The sequence below is a fragment of the Danio rerio genome, chromosome 5 (assembly GCF_049306965.1).
Source record: "Danio rerio strain Tuebingen ecotype United States chromosome 5, GRCz12tu, whole genome shotgun sequence".
Lineage (NCBI taxonomy): Eukaryota > Metazoa > Chordata > Actinopteri > Cypriniformes > Danionidae > Danio > Danio rerio.
Genome location: NC_133180.1, coordinates 71,145,149 through 71,170,913, shown reverse-complemented (window position 1 = coordinate 71,170,913; position 25,765 = coordinate 71,145,149). Strand labels below are relative to the sequence as shown.

The 25,765-nt window shown below is 36.4% G+C and overlaps 1 protein-coding gene across 10 annotated transcripts in view; it reads left to right on the top strand.

The window, feature by feature from the left end:
* col27a1b (collagen, type XXVII, alpha 1b) overlaps positions 1–25,765 on the top strand; it is a 147,200-nt gene that overhangs the window by 92,159 nt on the left and 29,276 nt on the right. For 7 of the 10 annotated variants that reach the window (XR_012405978.1, XR_012405979.1, XR_012405980.1 and 4 more), the window contains 13 exon segments: positions 278–331; positions 448–501; positions 3,039–3,092; positions 3,764–3,817; positions 3,927–3,980; positions 5,935–5,979; positions 8,981–9,034; positions 9,945–9,989; positions 10,088–10,141; positions 11,599–11,652; positions 15,385–15,438; positions 18,011–18,064; positions 25,171–25,224. Coding sequence is in view for 5 of the 10 variants with exons in the window: in XM_073950527.1 (XP_073806628.1) it covers positions 278–331; positions 448–501; positions 3,039–3,092; positions 3,764–3,817; positions 3,927–3,980; positions 5,935–5,979; positions 8,981–9,034; positions 9,945–9,989; positions 10,088–10,141; positions 11,599–11,652; positions 15,385–15,438; positions 18,011–18,064; positions 25,171–25,224 (684 nt within the window). In the remaining 5 variants the exon portion in view is untranslated. 10 annotated transcript variants of the gene reach the window in all.

Genomic DNA, 25,765 nt, shown 5'->3' with positions numbered 1-25,765 from the left:
GTGCAGGCTGGCCAATCTGTCTCTGGCTCCCCTTTTCTATCACAGTCCATGTGGTTTGCCAGCTGGACAGGTGCTGACAGCCCTGTGCTTATATATCATTATTTTTGCTGCTAGGCTTTGTTTTGGACAGCTTTTCAGATCTCCATGTCTACTGTTGTAAAACTGTAACATGACCATAGATACAGTATCTAGAAAACTTGACTAATTCTGAAATTTAACTGCAGGGACATCCTGACTTAAAGGCCAAAAAGTGATTTTATTTTGTCCCTGTCAACAGGGTGAGCTCGGATTGCCAGGTGAACCCGGGGAACCTGGATTTCAAGGTGACAAGGTATTTCAGCTAATGCTAATGAGATTTTTAATTGGATTTTAAGTTTTTTGCTTGCATTCCAACAGCTGATTTTTTTCTCAAATAATCATGTGCTGATAAATAGCTGCATTTTCTAGGGTATTCAGGGCTCACCGGGTTTACCAGGAGTTCAAGGAAAGCCAGGACCACAGGTTGATTTTTACGTTTTTGTTTATTACTGTTTCTTAAAGGTCCTGTTACGTGCTATGCCGTGTGCAATTTTTATTCAGTAGCTGTGTCCCAAATGGCACACTATACACTACCTGAGTTTTAGGAACAACAAAAAATAACTTGATTTCTCGTTGATCATTTGGTATCAGAAGTGCTATCAGAAGGCAAAGGGCTCTAGATTACGCCTATTTTACCAAAATAAAATATGATCATGCCTTGATTTTTAATTATTTCATTAGGACAGTAAGGTCTGACTTTGCTTAGAAGAGTCTTGTCACTTAACAGAAATAATGTACAGTATAGAATATAAAGTCATGCTGCAGTGGAAAAAGAATGAATATTGTGTATGACTCTCATGAGCTTGGAGGACTGCATCCATACATCTCTGCAATGACTCCAATAACTCATTAAAGTCACCTGGAGTGGCAAAGAAAGAGTTCTTGCAGGACTCCCAGAGTTCATCAAGATTCTTTGGATTCATCTTCAATGCCTCTTCCATCATCTTACCCCAGACTTGCTCAATAATGTTCATATCTGGTGACTGGGCTGGCCAATCCTGGAGCACCTTGAACTTCTTTGCTTTCAGGAACTTTGATTTGGAGGCTGAAGTATGAGAAGGAGCGCTATCCTGCTGAAGAATTTGCCCTCTCCTGGGTTGATGTTGCCATACACTCTGCAGATCTCTCACACGCAACCATACTGAATGTCTATGATTTTTCCTTCACCAAACTTGACTGATTTCTGTGAGAATATTGGGTTTATGCGAGTTCCAATAGGTCTTCGGCAGCATGTGTGATGATTAGGATACAGTTCAACAGATGATTCATCTGAAAAATCTACTTTCTGATGCTTTTCCAAATGATCAACTAGAAGTCATGTTGCTATGTGTTGCACTTACAACTGGGATTGACAATAAGGCTTTTGTCAGGTAGTGTACACTATGTACTTATAAACTGTATAGTATATCTACAATATGTAGTGTCATCCCGAATGGAACACTAATGTTTTTTTTGTACTAAATGGAAATTCAAATCGTTTCCCAGATGACGTTTGACAGTTGCCAAATTAATTAAATAAATGACCAAACTACCAAACAATACCCATCATGAGTATAACTGCATTCACCATCGGGAGGCGGTGTAATAACTCTCATAGGAGAATTTTGCTTTAACAATCTAAAGTAAATAAAGTAATCCAACAACGATGCCCAAAAGCTCCGCCCCTTCCGCTACCTGAGCAAAGCAGCAGCTGTTGAGTACATGAAGTGTCCAACATTCCACACTTCTTTGAATAAGTGCATCATCCGAGTATTTAAAGTGCACTTATTCTTTTTAGAGCAATGGTTTCAAACTCAATTCCTTGAGGGCCACAGCTCTGCATAGTTTATCTCCAACCACCTCCAACTCACACCTGCGTAATAGTCTCTTGTAGTCTTGAACACTTTGATTAGTTGAATCAGCTGTGTTTGATTAGAGTTGGAGCAAAACTGTGCAGAGCTGCAGCCCTCCAGGAAACGAGTTTGAGTCCTATGTTTTAGAGTTTTCAGTGTGAATGCACTACTTACACAATTTATACACAATGGTGTAGAATAGTGCATAAGTATGCAATTTAAGATGCACCTGATGTTTGATGTTATCTCAAATGAAACATGAAAAGAGGTTGAGGCATGGTTAGCTCCTCCCCTTTAAAAAACAGCCAATAGTGTTTTATTTTATCACAGATTTGCCAGTGAGAGTGGTTGAGATCAAGCTAATCAAATGAAAGCAAATGAGAAGCGTTTTGAAAGGGGCGGGACATGCCAGATGCTAGAGAGCATTTGATTGGTCAAGATTTGATGAAACTAAGATTTTGAGAACTGAGATGAAAATGTGAGATTTTGGAACTGAAGTATGAGGTAGTGGCGACGCAGTGGCGCAGTAGGTAGTGCTGCCGCCTCACAGCAAGAAGGTCACTGGTTCGAACCTCAGCTTGGTCAGTTGGCATTTCTGTGTGGAGTTGTTCCATGTTCTCCCTGCATTCGCTTGGGTTTCCTCCGGGTGCTCTGGTTTCCCCCACAGTCCAAAGACATGCGGTACAGGTAAATTGGGTAGGCTAAAAATTCTCCGTAGTGTTTAAGTGTGAACGAGTGTGTATGGATGTTTCCCAGAGATGGGTTGCGGCTGAAAGGGCATCCACTGCGTATAACGGGGTCCCAGATTAATAAATGGACTAAGCTGAAAAGAAAATGAGTTTGAGGTGGTCATTCAAAAATCATTTATTCATTTAGACGGAAGTGACAAACTGCAAGCTTTGGATGTCTACATCAGCTTTTATATCTTCTAAGCACCACTATTAGCAGTTTTGGAGCACACTAGCTTACATCGTTAAAACTAAAATACTCAATTCAAACATTTAAAAAACGTAATTTTAATTTCACAGGACCTTTAACAACAATATATTGATTTAATCCGGTCATAAAACAAATGTTTGTGCTGATTTAACAAAGAGACAAATGATAGCAAGTTGTTTTGACTTTCAGGGGAAGATTGGAGATCGAGGTCCAGACGGTTTGCCCGGCCCACTTGGTCCTGAGGTATTTGTGCGGTCACTTTATTTGACCACAATCAGAGGTCATACCTTTGTATGTTAAAGACTAATGGTTTCTTGATTTTCACTGCACAACTATATCCAATACAACCCAGTAGGTACCTTGTTCGTTACAACACTGCAAAATTGCTAATTGATTTGATGTCAATTGACTATCTTGATGTCAAAACAACATCAAACTGACATCTAATATTGGCATTAAAAAAAACATAAAAAATTGATTAAAAGACAGTCATACAATCGATGTTGGATGCCAATAAATGCATTGTAGGGAAACAAAATCCAGTGTAAATTTGGAATTTGGAATGAGACGAGGCCTGGTTTAGTAGTGTTTTGTCATTATATTCAAAAGACGGATGATTACACATGCAATTTTTCCAAGTCTTTACATTTAAAAATAGACAGCATTACATGATTTTTTTTGTGTTATTTTAACAAAATCCTGTTTAGTTGATGCGAAATATTAAAATTAATTAAGCCAAAAGAACTTTGTTGAAAACATGTCATGCCATCTTACAGCCAGCTTTCTGTGGTCATGTCATTCTCAGCATAGTTTATAAATGATCAAATATAATAGAATACAAAAAAATACCATCTTAATCTTCTTACATAAAGGATAGTTTTCTTTTATTGTCTGTTGTTGTGACTGTTTCTCAGGGTTTTCCAGGGGATATTGGACCACCAGGACAGAATGGTGTTGAGGGCCCAAAGGTGTGTGTCTCTTTTTCTATAAATCTGTAATTAAGTTTCATATATTAAATTGGTGGCGTTTATGCAAATTTAATTCTGTTTTTTTTTTTGTTTGTTTTTTATTGTCCAGGGGAATGCAGGAGTGAGAGGCATTCCAGGCCCTGGAGGACTCCCTGGACTCGAGGTAGGACCATCTAAATGTACAATTGAATTATATAAATTAGTAAATGATAAATGTATACAGCTGAAGTCAGGATTATTAGCCCTTCTGTATATTTCTTTGTAACGGAAATATTTTTTTTTTAACACATTTCTAAACATAAAAGTTGGTCCCACTTTATATTGTTGCTTATACATGTGAACTTAAATGGTAACTAGATGTGTAATTAGTATGTAACTACAGTGTATGTACACACTGGTACATAGTATTTACTCATGTAATACTGGTGTAACTACACACATGTAACAACCCACTGATTAGTATGTGTAAGTTCAAATGTGTAACAGGACATTGGTACCCATTAGGGCTGGAAGTTTTATTATTATGCTATCGTATCATTAAATGACTCCATTTGTTTATACTTTTGTTAAAATGAAACCATTTTTTTTACATAAACAAACTGAAATGTTTGAAAACACCGAACTGAAAACACCGAACTGTGACTGCACTTCCAAACTTCAGCTTCACAACATTAAATGAAGTGACAGAGACCAGTTTAGACCAGAGTGTTACTTTCTTGGCGTGAAAAGCCATACTTTTATGGCCAAGTGTATAATGTTTATTTTCTAAGAAAGTACAGCACATTTTATATGAATCATTGCTGTTTTAACATCCAAATAAAAGTACACTAGCAGTCAGAAGTTTGGAATAAAGCTGCGTTCTCACAGCCAGACATCACGTCGCTAGATTTTGCTGTTGATCTATGACCATCTGAACATTCATTCATTCATTTTCCTTCAGCTTAGTTAGCAGAATAAACCGCCAACTATTTTAGAATATGTTTTACGCAGCGGATGCCCTTACAGCCATACACTCTCATTCACACACATACTATACACTACGGACAATTTAGCTTACCCAATACACCTATACCACATGTCTTTGGGCTGTGGGGGAAACCAAAGCACCCGGAGGAAACCCACACGAACATGGGGAGAACATTCTATACACTCCATACAGAAATGCCAACTGACCCAGCCGGGACTCAAACCGGAGACCTTGCTGTGAGGGAACAGTGATAACCACTGAGCCAACGTGCCGCCCCTGACTACCCGAACATATCTCAATAATATGATTATAGATGATCATGTTAAAATTTAGATCCTTATCATTTGACCAGATATTTCTTTTCTCCAAAGTAGAATTCACTTGCTGGAGAATGTTGGTAAATAAATTAAAGCGATCATTTAAAATACAATCCAAAACATGCAGATTAAATGCTAAAAAATAATTAAAGTGTGAAAATGATCTTTGGTTACAGTTTATTTTCAGAAATCCTTGTTGCACTGTATCTTCATTTAACTACTGAGTAATATTCAATAATTACATGTACTTGCTATAGGTTTAAGCTTAGAATGCAGGAGAGGTTTAGGGTTAATTGCTTGCAAATACACATAGGTACTATACTAAAGACAAGGAACATATGTAAAAAAAGGGACCTTAAAGTTAGTAGTAATAGTGTAATAGTAATATGGTAATAGTTTTACCTCATAATTATTTATCCTTTATAATGAACATTATTTGAAGCTGTTTTAATATAAACTGCATCAGTTCTCATTCCATCATATAATCAGCAAGATCTACATTGTAAAAAATGCTTGGCTGCACACTCTACCTTCACGTTGCCCCTATACAATTAAGTTAACTTCTTAACAAGTGGTTTGAACATAAAACAATTAAGTTGTCCTTAAAAAGACTCAAGAATTGTGTTAATTCAGCTCATTTTAAATATTTAGTTTGAACAAGCAGCAAAAACATAAAGGAATTATACAACATATGAATAATAAACATGTATTGGAAGCTTCATACAGTTGAAAAAGCCTAAAAAGGCAAGTTAACGCAATATTAAAGTCTTCATAAGTGTAATTTTGCAGGTATGCAGTATAATAAATAATAATGGCCCTGTTTGAAACCACAGGGAGATCAGGGACCAGTGGGACCAGCAGGGGCTCCAGGACTAGAGGTGAGTGCTTTTGATAAAACTACTAGATATCTAGATTTAGATTTAGACTACATGTCTGCAACATTAGGCTACATTTACTTTAATGTCTTTGTTTTTAAACTGCATTTTAGAATTAAAATGGCCATCGCCCAAATTGCAATATTTATTGCATTTCAGAAAAACAATCCCCATATCCACTATACAGAGTAAAATGTGCGATACGTGACCATTCATGCGCATATTTTGCCTGCATCTGTACTTGCAGTTTAGCAATGGAAAAACTGATTGGAAAAAATCTGATTGGGCAGTTAAAAGATTTAACTTGGGCCATCACCATTCTGGCGTGTGGCTGAGATCAAGATCTTTTATTACGTTTGGCCAGCTAAAGGGATTTACTCCAAGGAGGGGGTAGAAATCAGGGGCAGTGCGATTTACTTCCAGAAGGAAGTTGAAACTGGGGGGGCATGTAATTAAAGCTGTAAAGCTTAACTTTTCGATCCTAGGTAAAAAATGTAATATGTTGGAGACGTCCAATGGGTATTAATAGGATTAATAGGGATTAATAGGTAGCGAAAAAGTCCACAGGAGGGGTGATCACCAGAATGGGAAAGTCACAGAGTAAAATGAAAAAATATGATACACTGGTCATTCGGAAAATGAAAAAAACTCTCTTTACTGTATGCTGTTTTTATCTGTTTTTATATTATTTGTTATTTTTTAGGCTTGTCTCTTTTATACCTGTTTATGTTAAGCACTTTGAATTGCCACTGTGTATGAAATGTGCTATATAAATAAACTTGCCTTGACTTGCCTTGCCTTAGCGCTTCTGTAATGGTCATATGAGACAATTGTTGACCAGTCAGAGATTGATTGTGGATGGCCCCACCTCAGTTTTCAAAAGTTTGTGTTTCAGGCTGTCTATATTGAAATGGAGTACCAGCATTTTTAAACTAAAAATGGTTTTTAGAACGCACTGTTTTCATGGATTGAAGTTGCCAGAGTAGTGTGGATGCCAAGTTTTAAAGCAAGAATCCACTAGCGGTAATTAGCCCATTAGCCTTATTCTTATCGGTGCTGTTTACACTAGTGCTGCTAGGTTATGGCAAAGATGACCATGATCATGATTATTTTGGTCAAAATCCTGATTATTTCAAACAATTATAAAATATGATCAAAATGTTTTTGATTTCAGTCCTAAAAAACATGGGGTGGGGGAGGGGGGTTCAAGAGGATATAAATATGCAAATGAAACAGCGTAGTGTTCACTAAGAATTAAACTTGGTTTGTTTCTTATTAAAGCTTTAAAAGACTTCAGTCAGAGCAGTGAGTGAGTGAGTTTTTCTTTTTGTTTTTTTTATTATTATTGATATGAACATTTAGGCTGCAGTTTTACAGCACTTTGTCACTTTAAGAGCCACATGGGTCCTATTTATAATTATACACACATTTTGATTCTCAACTCTTTTGGACCGTTATCACTGAGTGGTACGGTACGGTTCGGTTTGGTACGCATATATGGCCGTTTCCACTGTCAAAAGGCGTACCGAACCAAACCGTACCCTACCACTTTTTTCGGCACAATTTCAAAAGGTTACCAAACACGAGAAAGGGTACCAAAAGGCGGAGCTAGTCAGGTAGCTGAACACTATTGGTTTACAGAGATGTGTCATTCGCTTACGCAACAAGCCAGAATGAAAACAAAAGAGTTTAAAATACACAGCTGACAGATTACATTCATTACATAACAAACAAGGTCAAGCTCTTCTTGACCATTACACAACTGGTAGACTGTAACTACAGGTCCTGCTATAAAAATATGGGCGTGCTTTGAATGTCCATATGTTATTGCTTTTATTTTATGACTTATTGATCAGATTTTTTTTTTCAAATCTACTGATTCTGTTGGATGTGATTTTGCCACATGCGATACGATCCTGGATTTACATCTATGTTGATCCTGGAATGTCATTTTTGTTTGTAATCCATACCTAATCCCTACCTCTAAACTCAACCATAGCTAAATTATTCCCAAAATCAGAGGGGAATAATAGTTGGATAGCAAGCATGTATAAGCACATAACCCTAAGCTTAAACTTATCATAAACTGTAAACTTATCCCTTAATTCTAACTGGCATGTTGTTTCAGGATCAACATAGATGTTCTGCTTAATGAAATCACACTAACAACTGTTTGTAGTTCATATTTTAATACAATAACTATACATTTCCAGATTTGAAAACATCTAGCATGGTTGCTTATGGTGAATCCAGGATTTATAACCAATCTATGGCTAAAATAGCACTTCATTGTTCATTCTGTGATTACCTAAGCGTGAAAATCATTATCATCCAATTTTGACAGCCTCTTTTTCTGGTACTTTAACTATATTTCCTTGTTTTACAGTCGAACACTTAGCATAATGGAGTAATAGGCTTCACACACTCCTGTTGGTTTATGTCACTCAGCAAAGACTTTTATCTTGTGCGCTTTTCCCTCCAAATATAACAGTGCTTCTCTTTCCCAAAACAATTGGGAACGCTGTGTCCGCACTTGACCCAGATTCAGCAGCGATAGTGTAAACTGTAGTGGAAAAAATAGGCTGTTTCATGCCAGAGCCTGCCGTATGAACAGCTGCATGTACCTGACAGCTAGGGACGAATTCATATTAACAGCTCATTGCATTTAACCTGGTTTCTCACACAGTAATCCTTGCTAAAAAAACTCACAGTTTATTATTCGGTCTGTCCAAGTGAGGGCAGTATGGATAATTCAGCTAATAAGGGTCAGACATTAGCTAATAGATGACTAGAGAAAATCCATCTGGGCTCCAATATAAACACTATATATTTGTTTGGGGGGGTCCATTGGGATTGAGGGTTATTTAATGAAGCTGCTGTCTCTGGAGCTGGTTTGTTGGTGAATGGAGGAGATTGGTCGCAGAAACAGGAGCTAATGAGATCGATGTGTAGATTTAGAGGGCTGTGAGTCCAGTACGATGGGTCATTTCTGCTTTCTGTTCAGGGCAGACCTGGGAGGAAAGGTATCTCTGGCAATCCAGGGGAGGAAGGGATGAAGGTACGAATGCATGACATCCAAAACAAGCAATGCGATTTGCTGTCTAATTTCTATTAAATTAGATTATTCAACCATGGCCACTTATTCAAAAGTGGACTTTATTCTTTATTCTTTATTTTGTCTTTATTCTTAACTCTCAATAATTTATTTATCCACTTGCAATGTCTAACAATGTATATACAATACACTTGCTTTTAAATATTATATATAAATACACTTTGTATTGTTATTTTTTGGGATATGTCAGGAAAAAAATTTGAAGCTGCTATCGTTTATAGATAGAAAGATAGATGGATGGATGGATGGATGGATGGATGGATGGATGGATGGATGGATGGATGGATAGACAGACAGACAGACAGACAGACGGATGGATGGACGGACGGACGGATGGATGGATGAATGGATACTTTAGATATACAGACAGACAAGATAGATTAATGGATGAATGGATGGATGGAGGGATGGATGGATAGATGGAAGGATGGGTGGATGGATGGATGGATGGATGGATGGATGGATGGATAGATGGATGGATGGATGGATGGATGGATGGATGGATGGATGGATGGATGGATGGATGGACGGACAGAGAGATACTTTAGATATACAGACAGACAGACAGACAGACAAGATGGATGGATGGATGGATGGATGGATGGATACTTTAAATAAACGGACAACGGATGGATGGATGGGTGGATGGATGGATGGATGGATGGGTAATGTAGATAGATAGATATACAGACAGACAGACAGATAGACAGACAGACAGACAGACGGATGAAGGGACGGACGCATGTTTCTTGTTACAGGTTATTATTAATAATCAAAGTGATTATTAATATCAATTAAATTATTAATAATCAAAGTGAGTTTTTTAATTGCACATCTAAATCCTTTACTTTAGGGAGAGCCTGGAATGACTGGAAATCCTGGGATGCTTGGTGAGAGGGTAAAGGATTTGATGGATTTTTGGTATATTAGTTAACACTTTTAATCTATAGTTAGTAGTCGTTAATGATATTTTTCCATTTCTACTCTGCACAATAGGGTCCTGTTGGTTTCGTCGGGCCTTTTGGTGAGATGGGACTTGCTGGAGAAAAGGTTTGTAAGTCATTTCAGCAAAATGCAATCACTGAATTCAGATTGATGTGGTTAAAAAAACAAAAATGCATCCTCCAATACATCCAAAGCTGATTGATTTCATTAAAATCTGCATTAAAACATTGATTGAATTACAAGTTTTCTAAAATGTTATATTTTAATATGCAAATGAGGCTTTATTTTAATGAAATATTTGCAAATTTGCAAGCATTTCTTGCACAAAAATCAGAACATTCGATGAAGTCAGGTTCAAAATCCTTGTTTTGTTCAATCTGTTTGTCTGTCTGTCTGCCTGCCTGTCTGTCTGTCTGTCTGTCTGTCTGTCTGTCTGTCTGTCTGTCTGTCTATCTATCTATCTATCTATCTATCTATCTATCTATCCAACACAGTCTCATGGCAATTCGTAACTTTTTGATCTAGTGGCTAATTCGTATGAATTCGTACAATCTAATTCGTAAAATTTAGTATGACTTGCTCATCCCCCAATGACGGTTGGGTTTAGGGATGTGGTTAGGTGCCATGCCTCCTTTTTAAAATCGTACAATTTCGTACGACTAAACTCGTACGAATTCGTATGAATTAGCCACTAAACTGGCATCTATCTATCTATCTATCTATCTATCTATCTATCTATCTATCTATCTATCTATCTATCTATCTATCTATCTATCTATCTATCTATCTATCTATCTATCTATCTGTGTGTCTGTCTGTCTGTCTGTCTGTCGCTATCTGTCTGTCGCTATCTGTCTGTCTGTCTGTGTCTATCTATCTATCTATCTATCTATCTATCTATCTATCTATCTATCTATCTATCTATCTATCTATCTATCTATCCATCCATCCATCCATCCATCCATCCATCCATCCATCCATCCATCCATCCATCCATCCATCCATCCATCCATCCATCCATCCATCCATCCATCCATCCATCCATCCATCCATCCATCCATCCATCCATCCATCCATCCATCCATGTCTGTCTGTCATTCTATCTGTCTCACATGTTAGAGTCAATATATAAGAGAAAAAAATTCTAAAATCATTTCATAATGCAGACAAAGAATAAAATTTGTGGAATTTCCCTTTGTGGAAAATTTATATCCCTCTATATAAAAACCTTTGGAATATAAATATGAATAAAACTGTTAGGTTTGGTGTTTGTAAGTATTGCTGAATTGGAGACTCAGTGCAGGAAAAAAAAGGTTGTTTTTTAGAAATCAGACTTTAAAAATGTCTGCTGTAGTTGAACTCTTCAGACACATTGATTAAGTGTGATAACAGAAACACCTAAAACTGTATTTTTTATTATTTCTTTCTGTTAGACTGAGAGAAAATAAAATCAGTTTTTGCCAGCAGTTTCACCCCAAATATTTTGTTTGTTTTGTAGTTGCTCAGAATGATATTTCAGTGTGCTGTTTTACTTTACTTATATATTTGTCTTGTGCTCTCAGGGAGATCGTGGTGAGACGGGTCAGCCTGGGCCACCTGGAGAAAAGGGAGCCATGGTAAGGAGTAAGTCTGGATCTCGTCTCTGCTCTCAAAGGGAACTCTAATACTCACTTGACCTTCAGTAGTCACTGTAACTGCCATGGCTGGAAATTGGTAGTATGTAGGAAAATGCCTCATCAGCCGTTTTCCATTCACGAGAGAATCAGCTCGACTGCTGCAAGAGTCATTTCCCTCTCGATGACATAAGGAAATTGTAGCCATTTGCTGTGCAAAGTGGTTTGGGAACAATGTCAAAGTTGAAACCAAACTCAAGGCACTCTAAAGAAACCCAAAAGAGAAAGCTTCCAGTCTTGTCGTCATTTCAGTAGTTCCTATAACACTTAGCACTGTCTTTATGTATGGTGCTCAGGGCAATCCAACAGAAATGAGTTAAAGGGTTGAGTTTTACCATTTTAAATCCATTGAGCGGACCTCCGGGTCTGTTGGAAGCATTTTTAGCTTAGCTTAGCATAGATCATTGAATCAGATTAGACCATTAGCATCTCGCTCAAAAATTGTAAAAAAAGAGTTTTAATAATTTTCTCATTTAAAGCTTGAATCTTCTTTAGTTTTATAGTTAAAGACTTGAGTTTCACTATTTTGAATCCATTCAGTCGATCTTCTGGTCTGTTGGGAGCACTTTTAGCTTAGCTTAGCATAAATATTTGAATCTGATTGGATCATTAGCATCTTGCTCGAAATAAATCTAAAAAGAGTTTCAATAATTTTTCCATTTAAAGCTTGAATCTTCTGTAGTTTCAGAGTTAAAAAGCACTTTTAGCTTAGCTTAACATAAATTATTGAATCAGATTTGACTATTAGCATCTCACTCAAAAAATGTTAAAAAGTTTCAGTATTTTATTTTTTTTACATTTAAAGCTCGAGTCTCTGTAGTTTCTGAGTTAAAGAGATGAGTTTTACAATTTTTTAATACATTCAGTCGATCTCCGCTTCTGTTGGGAGCACATTTAACTTAGCTTAGCATAAATCATTGAATCTGATTAGACCGTTAGCATCTCGCTCAAAATTTGATCTTTTTTTTTACATAATTTTCCTATTTTAAGTTTTACTCTTCTGTAGCTTCATCATGTAGATGAAAAGAAAATTTAAGTTGTTATTTTCGAGGCTGATACGACTAGGAACTATACTCTCACTTTGGCGTAACAATCAAGTAACTTTGCTGCCATACAATGGTAAAGGTAGAAGCAATGACATTACACACCACTGTTGTTTAATTACCCAGCTTCAGACTAGTATCTGATGCTGTATGATATCATTGTACCTGCTGCAGATATGGTACTTTACTTACTTTAATTTATGCTAAGCTAAGCTGAAAGGGCTCCTGTCAGACCCAGAAATTGGCTGAATGGATTAAAAAAATAATACAACTCAAATCAGTAACTCTAGTAAAGTTTTAAAATTAGCCAATATCCTAATAAAGTTAAGTATTTCTTTGATTATTGTATACTTGCCAGCAAGCAAGGAATCTTCCTTAGCTTTGGTATATTTAAGACTTGTTTTTTAGAAACATCTAAAAAGTGCTGACAACAAAATAAATATAATTGAGAAACAGAACTCCAGAAGACATTCTGGCTTTCATAACGTGTATTTGTCTTGATGCACTGGTAAATGTTTCATTTGTTTTTTAACTTGTTTACAGATGCAATAAGTGAAACAATCTGCCAGTGCTGCAAGATAAAATATGTCCTTCTCTGAAAGGAAAAATATTTCTTTTATTGTTTTTGTTTCAAGTAAAAGCATCTTGCTGAATGGATGTTAATGAGTCGAAGATAAGATGATCTATTTTGGTATCCTCATCACTTTCATTTTATGTACAGTACATAGAGGGCATGTTTCAAATAACTTTTGTGTAAACAAAGTGTTGAAATATGTTCATATGTAACAATATATTTATGCAAAAATAAACAACATGCACTGTAAAAAAAAATCTGTTAACAAGTAAACACGTTCCGTATTTTATGATTTACAGTTTTTGTCTATTTATTTATGATTGTGAATTGCGTTATGGGACGTTAATCTCTGCTCTGTTGAGTTTTTATGTTGAAAACTCAACACTCCAGTTTAACAAAGTGACTTTTAATTGACATTTTAGTAGTTTGAAATATTATAATGTATAAGAAATAACATATAAAGAGACGTAGGTGTGTAAATGAACAGAAAATGTGCTGGTGGTTCATTACAAGGTTTTTGTACCATAATATACAGCACCAACCCAGACAATACATCACTTTAAAGCATAGGTCTCAAACTCAATTCCTGGAGGACCACAGCTCTGCACTTTTTTGCTCCAACCCTAATCAAACACAGCTGATCTATTAATGTCTAGTAGTCTTGAACACCTTGATCAGGGTTGGAGCAAAACTCTGCAGAGCTGCGGCCCTCCAGGAATTGCGTTTGAGACCTATGCTTTGAACCAGGCATGTCCAGACTTGGTTCTGGAGGGCCGGTGTCCTACAAAGTTTAGTTCCAACCCCAATCAGACGCACCTGGGCTAGCTAATCAAGCTCTTACTAGCAATTCTAGAAACATCCTTGCAGGTGTGTTGAAGCAAATTGGAGCTAAAATCTGCAGGACGCCGGCCCTCCAGGACCGAGTTTAGACACCCCTGCTTTAAACTATTAAAAATGTTAATAAAAGTAACTTTTTTTAACTTATCAAGGTTAAAAGTTGTTGGAAGAAAGATCAAGATTTCATAATGCAATTTAAAAGCATAATAAATTGGGTAAAAATAAAAAACAAAACAAAAACATGAATCTGACTAACACTTATTAAAATATACTAAAGAATATTTTTATATTTTTGGATTTATGTTTATATAATTTTTATAATATTTTAAATAATGTACAGCATGTTCCACTGAATGGCGATGGGACATTATTTCTCCAATTTTTTAACATTTTACTGTACAAAATTACTCAAAACATTCCTACTTGGAACCATATAGTGGCAAAGTACAAAAAGTCTCCATAAATATTAATTATGTGAAAATGTAATTAAACGGGACGCACACTAAATGTATTTATAAGCTGTATTAACCATATTATTTGTTTGTTTATTTTCTTAATTCTTTGATATTTGAAATACCCCTTTTGCACCTTGCTTTCATTATAATATCCCCCTTTTTTGCTGTGTGTTTGGCCAATTAGTTTGATTTGTTTTTGTTTATTATTATTATTATTATTATTATTATTACTATTATTATTACCTCACACAAGAAGGTCGCTGGTTCGAGTCCAGGCTGGGCCTGTTGGCATTTCTGTGTGGAGTTTGCAGGTTCTCCCGTGTTGGTGTGGGTTTCCTCTGGGTGCTCCGGTTTCTCCCACAGTCCAAAGACATGCACTATAGGTGAATTGGGTAAACATAATTGGTCGTAGTGTATGAGTGTGTGTTAATGAGTGTATGGGTGTTTCCCAGTACTGGGTTGCAGCTGGAAGGGCATCCGCTGCGTAAAACATATTCCAGAATAGTTGCCGGTTCATTCTGCTGTGGCGACTTCTGATAAATCAGGGACTAAGCTGAAGGAAAATGAATGAATGGTTATTATTATTATTATTATTATTATTATTATTATTTATATTTTCCTTTTTAATCAGTACTTTTCAGCACTTAAACATAGATAGCATACACTTAAACAATTATAACTTTCAATCACAATAGAAACAGGTATTAGAGATTGTTTCTAATATGAAAGATGATTGCATAATGATGTACTTGTGATTGGTTTTAAGGGTCACCCAGGGGCTCCAGGAGAGAGAGGCCTGTCTGGACCAGCAGGTGCTCCAGTAAGTCACTGTTATGTATTTTAATATTGTAGTCAACATTTAAAATATGTCCTAAGTTGTCCTAAGACAAGAACAATTTGTTTTTTATGATAACTTTGAGGTTTTAGTGAATAAGAAGTTCCAATACTTTCAGTTGAGTATGATGATACATATTCAAATTAAACAGAATATTGAGTAGGAGGCGGGGTTTTATTTTTGCATTCCTCGTCTCATCTTTCACTCACAGCCAACTATTGGGTGGAAGGACATGGCTAAGCATATCTCAAGCAATCAGAGAAGGACTGCTAATAAGGAATGGGAGAAAATTGTTAGATTTTGAATAAAGATTACAAAAAAATTATAGTAATAATAATTCAGTGGACTAACTTGCACAGATTAATAGTTCAGCTTAAGGCTAACTATGTGCACTAGTGAAATACAGTGTTGGGTAGTAGCGTCACTACAAGTAGTGATGTTACAAGCTTAACTACATTTCTCAATAGCATGGTGGTAGCGTTGCTAATTTATTAATCGAATAGCTTTTCAGTAGCGAAGCTGTTTTATCAGTCAAGTAGTGCAGTAGCGTTCAAACAAGCTACATTCACCGATCGCGGATCAATAAGTGATGGCACCAACATTCACAGAGCTGTGAGGCCGGTGTCTAGCTGATGAAAGTTAATCCATATGATGGAGACAACAACCATGATTTCTTCCTGTTTTTTAGTGGTCGACAACAAACTTTTTTGGTGCTTTACTGCCACCTCTCGCTCTGATCTGTGATATCGCCAACCAATTACGCTAACACGAGAAAGTTGCTTGATGGAGAGATGACTGAGGGAGTTATATCTGAAACACTGGTGGGGTCAACGCACACCTCCCACCAGTACCGATATACAGCCATATCGCACTGCTACTCGTGTGAGTGTATATATATATATATATATATATATATATATATATATATATATATATATATATATATATATATATATATATATATATATATATATACACATACACTGTAGTAGAAGCTAAAGTACTACGGTAATTACTATTAGTTCATGATAGTTACTGATAATACTACATTATGTAGTGTAACTTATTAATGAAGGGTTGTAAACATATATGAAATAAAATGCTTATTCATAATTATTTCTCTTTACTATAAATTACTATAGTATTTTAAATGTGTAACAACTGGTTTATTGGATTTTTAGTTTTTACTGTTACTATAATGTGTTTCTGTTTAGTACAGCATATTATTTGCGGTAAACAATTCAACTGAAAAATATACCTCATCTGTTTCATTGAAAGGTTTATTGATCACTAAGATTTGATTGACTTGGATTTAAGTTGCTTCGATTTAAAAATGAAAATTGCAAAAATAGCTTAGATGTAGCTAAGCTTCTTTTGCCAAATAGCTTTTAGCTTAGCTTGCTAGATTTCCAAGAGGGTAGCTTTTAGTTTAGTTAAGCTACATTTTAAGTAGAGTAGCTAACATTTTAGCTCACTACGTTTTTTCAAGCTTGCCCAACACTGAAAGTACACATTGTAATTAGTTAATTATCACAGACTTTAATGAGAGATTTTGATCCTTTTCAAATGTTGACTGTATATCTAAACTAACGAGTCTCTGAACAAAGCAACATTTACACCAATTTTTAAATATTAATATGCTGCTGTAGCATCCACATGTTGTCCAATAATCTGGTCTGAATCTTTCTAGCCAAATCCACATTAACACTTAAGGTTAGCTCACAATTCACACTATTACAAACTGGCTGATTACCTGCCTGTTATTAAGATATTATCTCTTCATTGGTAGTTGTAAAGTATAATCTTATTCTAATCCAAACCCTAAACTAAAATTCTGCCTTACACACTATTAATAAACAACTAATTAGTAGTTTATTAAGCTAGTTGTGTTAGTTAATGGTTTGTTAATACCGTAACACTTTAGTTGGGACACAATTCAGGCTTATAACTACTGGCTTATTACAGTACCAGCCTATTATTAAGATATCCACTGTTCATGAGTAGTTTTAAAGTATGATCCTATTCTGCTACTTACCCAAACTAATCTTACCCAAACCCTAAACCCAACTTCTACCTTGCAAACTACTAATAAACAGCTGGTTTATTAGGCTAGTAGTGTTAGATAATGATTTGGTAATACTATTAATTTTGACCTAAATTAAAGTGTTACCAAATCCACAATACAGAAAGCGTCTTAAAAAGTGAGGTCTGTCTAACTTTATGCAACATTCAGCTGTTTACATTCTTTCATTAAATATGTCAGTACTCATTATTGACAGACACCAGAGTATTTCCCATTTCTCCTGAATGAAACTCTTCTTTTGCTCTATTCACACAAACGTTGCGTCACGCAACCAATTGGCAGGAAATGCCTTTTGCAGGCACTTGAATGACCCTGCAAGCAGCGGAGGACAAATATAAACATCAGGCTTTGAAGGACAGAGCCGCTGTAATCGGGTCAAGTGATGTTTGTTTGCCTGCCAGAAACTCTTTCCAGCTCTAGCTGAGGTTTCTGAGGGAACGTTTGATTCATTCTTGTCTTTTCTGTGTCCTCCAGGGGCCTCATGGATCTAGGGGCCTCAGTGGCACCAGGGGGCCAAAAGGCACAAGGGTAAGACCTGATCGTTTTCTTTAACAACAGTGCTTGCATAGATACAGTTGAAGTCAGAATTATTAGTCCTCCTGTGATTTATTCAAATATTTCTCAAATGATGTTTAACAGAGCAAGGATTTTTTCACAGTATTTCCTGTAATGTTTTTTTCTTCTGGAGAAAGTCCTAATTGTTTTATTTCGGCTAGTTTTTAGTTTTCTAAAAGCCATTTTAAGGTCAGAATTATTAGCCTCCTTAAGCAAAATGTTTGTTCAATTGTCTACAGAACAAACCATCATTGCAACCTGATTTGCATAATTACCCTAACTTGCCTTATTAGCCTACACTAAAACAATTTCAAAAAAATTTGAAAATAAGTAATAGTAATTCACAGAATTACAAGCTAACGCTGTAAGAATACAGAACATAATTTACAGCCAAAATACATTAAATTACACTTCATTACTGTTAATAATTAGCATTTAAACTGTAAAAAAAAACTGAAAACGAACTGTCAGAAAAAAAAAATTGATAATCTGTAAAAAAAAAAGAAAAAGAAAGAAAGAAAGAAAAATAGTATATATATATATATATATATATATATATATATATATATATATATATATATATATATATATATATATATATATATATATATACTGCTCCATAATTACAAGTTATTACTGTCATTTTTATATAACTGTAATGATACAGGTAATTTTACCATTTTACTAATTATTACTACAATAATACAGATTATTACTGTCATTTTAAAAATGATTACTGTAAATATATAATTTATTATTGTAATTATGCAGATTAATGAATGCAATTTTAAAGAAAATTACTGTAATTATACAGGTTATTAATGCCAGTATACAAATTAATTATTGTGATTATAATAATTATTACTGTAGTTATGCAGATTAATTCATATGACTTTAAAGATTATTACAGTAATTATACAGGTTATTAATGCAATTATATAAATTAATTCATGTGATAATAATTAATATTATTGTAAAATTATGTGTAACTCTCTGAAAATACAGAAAATTTCCTTTCAAATTCAGAAAAAGAACGTAATACCAGAATATAAGCAATAACTGTACATTTAATATTAGAATTTTTTATTACAAGAAATATATGTAAAACAACAGGTAGTCCCCTGTATAATGAAACAACTAGAAAATTCTGTAAAAAAAAATACTGACAATTACCTGTAAAATAGCATGTATTTTTTACAGTGTTCTTGAAACTGAATACTAGTATCCTGAAAAACATCTAGTCATATATTATGTACTGTCATCATGGCAAAGATAAAAGAAATGAGTTATTAGAAAAGAGTTATTAAAAAAGATAATTCATATTATATATTCATAAATTAATAATCCAATTTGCTGAATATTCAATTTCACAACCTAATCCATTCCTGATGGACAAAATCAACCCACTGTACATGTTTTTCTCATTGATTATTATGTTTCTCTTTGAAATACTTCATATTATGAAAGTAAAATTGGTTGCAAATGGCAACTCATATTGACAAGAAGAGCCCTCCGACTGTGTTTTTGACAACTCTGACATCATTGACACAATCCAATCCTCAGGCTTGGGACTTTCCCAACGGTCCTCGAAAACTGAACTCTTCAGCAACCCCCACAGGTTCCCATAACACCCACCAGCATGACACACATCCAAACAACTCAAATTTGACTTTCGCAGTCATTGAAAATCCAAAATCTGCTCTTGATTTTTGCCACTTTTCCAGAGAGTCTGTCCTCTATTTGCCCTCGACTCCCGCTGCTCGCTTTGATTCAGAGCAGATCGTGTGGGTGGCACTGACTCCATCATTGTGATAAAATTCGAAAAAAACGACTAGTGCAACTGCAGATGGACTAAACTTTTTATAGTTATCTAAAGACCATTTCAATGTGGTGATATCATTGGCCCATGAACATTTCCTGCTTGTCATCAAACTATTTCATAACTGTAACAAGAGGCAATTCAATCACAACTTAATGTTAAAACAGCTAGCATAACAATATTTATGAATATGTGGACCTTTTGGGATTCTCGGAAGCTATGAAAATTAAAAATGTAAAACAAAAAAATGCATTAGGACTATTGTTATTGTTTACATCCCTCAAAAGGGTCTATAAAATACTCTACATTTTTTGTAATTAATGACAACTTTGTCCTAAAGTGTTGAGATGATTATACTAAATCATCCAGGATATAGAATTGTAAAAAGGTAATAATAATAATAAAATAATATAGAAAATAAAGAATTGTGTCATTTAAGATAAATTTACATAGTAGTCTATAGACAAACCTACAAAGTATCCGGAAAGTATTCATAGCGCTTCATTTTTTAAACTTTTTTATGTTACAGCCTTATTCCAAAATGGATTAAGTTCATTTATTTTCTCCACACGCAATACCCCATAATGACAATGTGAAGAAAAAGTATTCACAGCCTTTGCTCAATACTTTGTTGATGCACCTTTGGCAGCAATTACAGCCTCAAGTCTTTCAGAATTTGATGCCACAAGCTTGGCACACCTGTCTTTGGGACAATGTACAGCCATTTTCAGATCTCTCCATAGATATTCAATAGGATTTACGTCTGGGCTCTGGCTGGGCTACTCAAGGACATTCACCAAGATGTTATGAAGCCACTCCTTTAATATTTTGGTTGTGTGCTTTGGGTCATTGTCCTGCTGGAAGATGAACAGTCGCCCCAGTCTGAGGTCAAGAGCACTCTGAAGCAGGTTTTCATTCATCTTTCCCTCTATCCTGACTAGTCCTTCAGTTCCTGCTGCTGAAAAACATCCCCACAGCATGATGCTGCCACCACCATGCTTCACTGTAGGGATGGTATTAGCTTGGTGATGAGCGTTGCCTGGTCAAACATAATGCCTGGCATTTACTCTTGGGTTGAATTTTAGTCTCATCAGACCAGAGAGTTTTGTTTCTTATGATCTGAGAGTCCTTCAGATGCCTTTTAGCAAATTCCAGGCAGGGAGTAGCTTCCGTCTGGCCACTCTTCTATACAGGTCTGATTGGTGGATTGCTGCACAGATGGTTGTCCTTCTGTAAGATTCTCCTCTCTCCACAGAAGAACGCTGAAGCACAGACAGAGTGACCATCAGGTTATTGATCACCTCCTTGACTAAGGCCCTTCTCCCCCGATCACTCAGCTCTAGAAAGAGTCCTGGTGGCTCCAAACTTCTTCCACTTACAGATGATGGAGGCCACTGTGCTCATTGGAACTTTCAGAGCAGCAGAAGTTTTTCTGTAACCTTCCCCAGCCTTGTGCCTCGAGACAATCCTGTCTCGGAGGTCTACAGACAATTCCTTTGTCTTCATGCTTGGTTTGTGCTTTGCCATGCACTGTCAACCCTGGGACCTTATATAGACAGGTGTATGCCTTTTCAAATCATGTCCACTCAACTGAATTTACCACAGGTGAAGCTGCTGAAACATCTTAAGAATGATCAGTGGAAACAGAATGTACCTGAGCTTAATTTAAAACTTCACAGCAAAAGCTGTGAATACTTCTGTACGTGATCTTTCAGTTTTTTTTTTTATTTATAATTATTCTTTAGGGGTTTTTCACCTTTATTTTGATAGGACAGTAGAGAATTTAGACAGGAAAGCACTGGGAGCAGAGAGAGGGAAATGATCGGCAAAGGACCTCGAGACAGGAATCGAACCCAGGTCGCCATGAGCACACTGGTGCTATATGTCGGCGCTGACAGGTTTTCTGTTTTTAATAAGTTTGCAACAATTTCAAAAACTCTTTTTTTCACATTCTCATTATGGGGCATTGTGTGCAGAATTTTGAGGAAATAAATAAATAAATTTAATGCATTTTGGAAAAAAGGCTGTAAGAAAAAGTGAAGCGCTATCAATACTTTCTGGACGCAATGTATATTCATATATGGCCATTTGGGAGACTTTGTTGTAATCTAACCAAACCTGCCAAGTTAGAACACTCTTTAATAAAGTCTACATTTCGTTATTTCCATTGAAGTTTCACACTTCAGTGAATTTCATGCTACAGTTTCAATCTGTATAATGTGTTAATACGATTCTTTGCTTTGCTGGCTTCCCATCGGAAATCCTATCAGCATTAAAGCTGTCTGTCCTCACATCGCAAAAAACACATTTCTCAAACTAAATTCGCCATTACAAATGAAGCATTAATCCTTCTGCAAAAAAAGATGAACAGCAGTCAATTGCCACTGATGGAGAATGCCAAGGTCTGGGATTTCAGCCTCATCATTTTCTAAACGCTCAGTACTATTAGTTCTCATGGACATGTGCATTTATCTCACTGCTGGCCCGGATTCATGTCATTTACTGAAGAATAGAAAGAGTTCTCAACCCTGGGAGGGACAAATAAAAACAGTCGATAAACACTAATAATATGGTTAAATGTTAGGTGATTCCTTAATCATGTTCAAGCCCTTCAGGAAAGTTCATACCCAACAAGTAATTTCATCACATCTAAACATAGATGTCTTGGCTAAAAGACAAGGCTAAATTTGGACTGATAATAATATTAACAACTCATTTTACTCATAAATGATGCCTTTCTAGACACCAAAGGTCCCTTACAACAAGCAACAAACAAACTAAAACAAATTATTAAAACAATTAAGCAAAAATAAAACGTTGCCAGACAAAATTTTAAATACATGAGAGGAGTTGAAGTGCAAACACATCATACGTATGAAATAACATGGTAGAGGATAGTCATGATGATGTTGTTTAAATACAACCCAAGCCTATTGTGGAAACGTAGTCCCACGGACGTTTCTGGAGACCGCTGAATACGTCCCGGCGGGTACGTACGTCTGCAGTTTTTGTTTTTGCGAATCCGCGAGAGGCCGCTGTTGTGCGCTTTTTCGCATCTCAGACGTTTGAGCTGAGTGGACAAACGGGTTGCAGCGGGGAAGCCCTCCACAAGGAGGTAAGCGGTCAGCCGGCCGGCCCGCAAGCACGATAGGGAACAGCGTCACACCGCCCCTTAGCGTTCGCTTGAAAAAAATAAACGTATGTATACATACGAATAAATGTATTCCGCTGTCTCCAGAAACGTCTGCGGGACTATGTTTTCAGAATGAGCTTGGGTTGTTTAAATGGGTTATCTCTTTACAGAAGTGTTGTTCAGCCACTAAAATTTTCCGGTAAGAGATTGATAAGACTATTTTCAGTTTCATAAGAGACCTTTTACAGCATCGATAATGTAGATTTTAATTCGTTTAACAAAAAAACACAAGTAAATACCGCTATTCCGCCTAGTCTCTACCTATATTGTTACCATGCAACTCTAAATAGTCGGTCTGATATAGCATGTCAGTTTGGCTTAGTTATGAGTGTAATTCCTGCATGCCTCCGGACAAGCACTAGTTGCTTTTAACACATGAGAGAGGCTTCTTTTGCTGTCATCTTTAAGGTGCACGTGATCCTGTTTCAGGAGGCGTGGCTCTAGATAGCAGGGGAGGGACTGTGATTCAGAGATATATGCTAAGCTGTTAGCATTGTGGAAGATCACCTACTTCACCTTTAAGCCGGATTTATACTTTTGCCTGGCGCTGCACCACTCACCTCCGCTGACTGCGTGCACACCTCGCGAAACAGACAAGGCTTGTATACTAACTGCGTTCGCCGTTGTGATATTCTTCAAAACAACAGTCAAAAGAAACTGACCGTGAAGTCGGAGAAGTTCAGAGAAGTAGGAAGTTTCCGGAACTACGTCATATCAGTGGATTTATCTAGTGGATTTGTGAAAGCAAAAACTGCACAAAGATGCAGTCCAGAGTACATATTTCTCAGTTCTCAAAAATGTTTCCCTGAGCACATAATTCCAATGAGCCTTGTTTTATTAAAGTCAAGAAGTACCCTTAAAGAATAATTCATTTTTACGCCTCATATGATCGACATTTCTGATTCCAATCAGCCTAAATGTTGTCGTTAGCCCCTAAAAGGTCAAAGGTTTCCTGCATGACATCAGATCATGAGCACAGAGGGAACAGTGTTGCATAAGCGCTGTCAGAGGAGCACCACACATCTGTTATTATGGCGTTTGCAGCCTTAATAATATCCCCCATTGATCACTCTTTCCACCTTCCAGACAAAGAAATCCCACAAAGTCCGAGAGATCACCCAGCTGCGCCTCTACATTTTTCATAAAGCCTATGAATCATCATGACGGAAACACAATGGCAGCTCTCCATGTTACTATAACTGCACTTCCATAATGTGAGCGGCTCATGTTTCACAGAAGTCTTTAAAGCCGGGTTCATTCAGGCCTCCGGTGAGCCGGAGATTTGACTTGCTCGAGATCATAAGTCAAACAAATTGCTTTAAATGAGTTGTCTTTGTCATCTGGAGTTGTCATACATTGGCTATAATAATGCCATAATGTATATCTCCTATATGATTGCATTGTTAGAACTGTGTATTAAGGGAATCTGTTGTGTAAAACATATGCTGGATAAGTTGGCGGTTCATTCTGCTGTGGTGACCCCGGATTAATAAAGGGACTAAGCTGAAAAGAAAATGAATGAATATATCCTAGATGATTGCAATGTTAATATTGTGTATTAAGGGCATCCGCTGTGTTAAACATATGCTGGATAAGTTGGCGGTTCATTCCGCTGTGGTCACCCAGGAATAATAAAGGGACTAAGCTGAAAAGAAAATGAATGAATGTATATCTCCTAGATGATTGCATTGTCAATATTGTGTATTAAGGGCATTCGCTGTGTAAAACATATGCTGGATAAGTTGGCGGTTCATTCCGCTGTGGCGACCCCTGATGAAAAAAGGGACTATGTTGAAGTAAGATGAAATAAATTAAATGAACATTGTGTATGGAGAGTATAAGCTGTGTAAAACATATGATGGATAAGTTGGCGGTTCATTCCACTGTGGCGACGCCTGATGAATAAAGGGACTAAGCCAAAGGAAAATGAAATGAACATTGTGCATTGGTTGGATATGTCTTTATTTGTACAAGTGCGCCCTCTGCTGTTCAGCTGGTTATATTCTTAAACCCATGTGTGTTGCTTCCTTTTTAATGCCAGTTCTCTAATCCTTATTTTCTGTGCAGGGTGCAAGGGGACCAGATGGACCAGTTGGAGAGAAAGGAATGATGGGAATGAAGGTGAAATGAACTATTCTTATAGAGCCAAGCTTCTGTGTGATATTTTATAGTAATGATACTGATTATATCATATTTTAAACAGTAATTAGTTATTGAAATAATTTAATTCATTTCAATTGTATATCATTACTTTAATGCTTATTTTCGTTATTCTTAAAGGGATAGTTCACCCAAAATCCTGAAAATCCTGTCATCATTCACTGTCACAAACCTGTTTGATTTTCTTTCTTCTGTTAAACATAAAAGAAGATATTTTGTAAAATGCTAAAACCTTTAATGCTCACAGGTTCTGAAAAATAACAGCAAGAAAGTCGTTGGTTCGAGTCCCGGCTGGGCCAGTTGGCATTTCTGTGTTTGCATGTTCTCCCCATGTTGGTGTGGGTTTCCTCCGGGTGCTCCGGTTTCTCCAACAGTCCAAAGACATGCGGTATAAGTGAATTTTCTGTAGTGTATGAGTGTTTGTTTGTGTGTGTGAATGTGAGAGTGTATGGGTGTTTCCCAGTAATGGCTTGTGGCTGGAAGGGCATTCGCTGCAAAAAAC